Source organism: Otolemur garnettii, unplaced genomic scaffold (genome assembly GCF_000181295.1).
Source record: "Otolemur garnettii isolate 467f Iridium unplaced genomic scaffold, OtoGar3 scaffold00025, whole genome shotgun sequence".
Lineage (NCBI taxonomy): Eukaryota > Metazoa > Chordata > Mammalia > Primates > Galagidae > Otolemur > Otolemur garnettii.
The window spans coordinates 17,371,791-17,373,271 of record NW_003852420.1 but is presented as its reverse complement, the minus strand read 5'-3'; the positions used below and the strand labels follow the sequence as shown (position 1 = coordinate 17,373,271).

Genomic DNA, 1,481 nt, shown 5'->3' with positions numbered 1-1,481 from the left:
AAAAAAAAAAAAAAAGTCTAAGGGCTGGAATCTGACAGGGCAGCCATGTCCAATGAAGACAACAGTGTGATAAGGCTATTAGGGGATGTAAAGGAGAGACTTTGACCAAACATTCCCTTTTTCACACTTTAGCCTCCTTCAGTCCCTAAATGAAACCTAACTAGCATATTCCCTGAGGGTTCAGGGGAACAGAATACTCAGCTTCACTCACTCCAGTGGCTTCCAGTTGCTTCTCCAGCTCCTGGCACCAGCTCCGGTACTGCGACACCTGATGTAAAGAGAGCAAGCCCCGGGCAATGGACACAGCTGGCACGAACGGCCCAAGCCAAAGGCCCTGAGGACCTCAGGCAAACCTGCTGTGAACCAGGGAACTGGGTGGTGATAGTGAGGTAAAGCTCGTAACATCTTACAGTTTCTATTTGGGCATTTAAATAATACTTTCTATATGCCTCTTGTATAGGTGAGGCAAGATTTAAGATCTACAAAACCTAGGGTTAGGCCTTAGCTCTAGATTAGGTGAGCAAACCTGGACAACTAACTTAACCCTCATAAATGTTATCTTTAAAATAAATATGATACATACCTCCTGGAGTACTTGTGAACCTTAAAGCAGGTATGAAACCTGGGCAGGGTGGGCCCTATCTGACCAAGCTAGATGTGGGCCATTCCCCTGACATGGCTCTGCCTCCCACAACCCTTACCCACCTCAGTACCCAGCTCTAGGATTTGTTTTCTCTTCCCCTCGCTAAAAGGGGAGGTGCCTCACCTTGGCCTGTAGCTTCCTCACAAGGGTTGCTTGCTTCTGCTGGGCCTCTTGGGAGTTCTTCAGCTTCCGCCAGGAGGCTGCCTGATTCTCTGCCATCTGCTGCTGTAGTGCTAGCACTTGCTCCTCCAGCACTAGCTGCAGTGACTGGGACTTCATGTTGTTCAACCCAGGGCTTCCTGCTTCCATGGGAGCACCAGATAGTAAGCCCACAGGTCCCTATGTAGCCAGAGGCTGTTCACTCCCAGCAGTCTCTAAGCATCGCCATGTCACTTCAACCTCCTCTTGAGCTAGAGACCAAAGCACATAGTGAAATTAAAGGACTGTCTAAATGACTAAAATTTATTCAGCAAATATTTACTAAGTCTGATGAAGGTGGGTTAGAAAAAGTAAATATGATTCTTTATTATAAGACTCCTTGAAACCTTTAAAATAAGATGGACCCTGATCTCTAAAAAGGGGGCTATGATGAGCATCATTTCCTAAACTGACCATGACAAAAGCTCATGAGACTAGTGTTTCCTGAGTGCCTGCTGGAACTCTGAACTAAACCAAGAGCTCCTGGTCTATCAATACATCCCTAGTGCCTGGCACAGTGCACCATAAACATATGTGGAATGAATCATTGAAAATGTTCTGGGCTCGGCGCCTGTGGTTCAAGCGGCTAAGGCGCCCGCCACATACACCTAAGGTAGCGGGTTCGAATCCAGCCCGGGCC

General features: G+C 47.4%; 1 protein-coding gene across 4 annotated transcripts in view; it reads right to left on the bottom strand.

Annotated features, from left to right (window-relative positions):
• CEP250 (centrosomal protein 250) overlaps window positions 1-1,481 on the bottom strand; it is a 54,689-nt gene that overhangs the window by 44,959 nt on the left and 8,249 nt on the right. For all 4 annotated transcript variants that reach the window (XM_023512206.1, XM_012804181.2, XM_023512203.1 and 1 more), the window contains exons 2-3: window positions 767-1,053; window positions 212-268 (exon numbers count right to left, since the gene is read on the bottom strand). Coding sequence is in view for 3 of the 4 variants with exons in the window: in XM_012804181.2 (XP_012659635.1) it covers window positions 212-268; window positions 767-952 (243 nt within the window). In the remaining variant the exon portion in view is untranslated. The remainder of the gene's footprint in view (window positions 1-211; window positions 269-766; window positions 1,054-1,481) is intronic.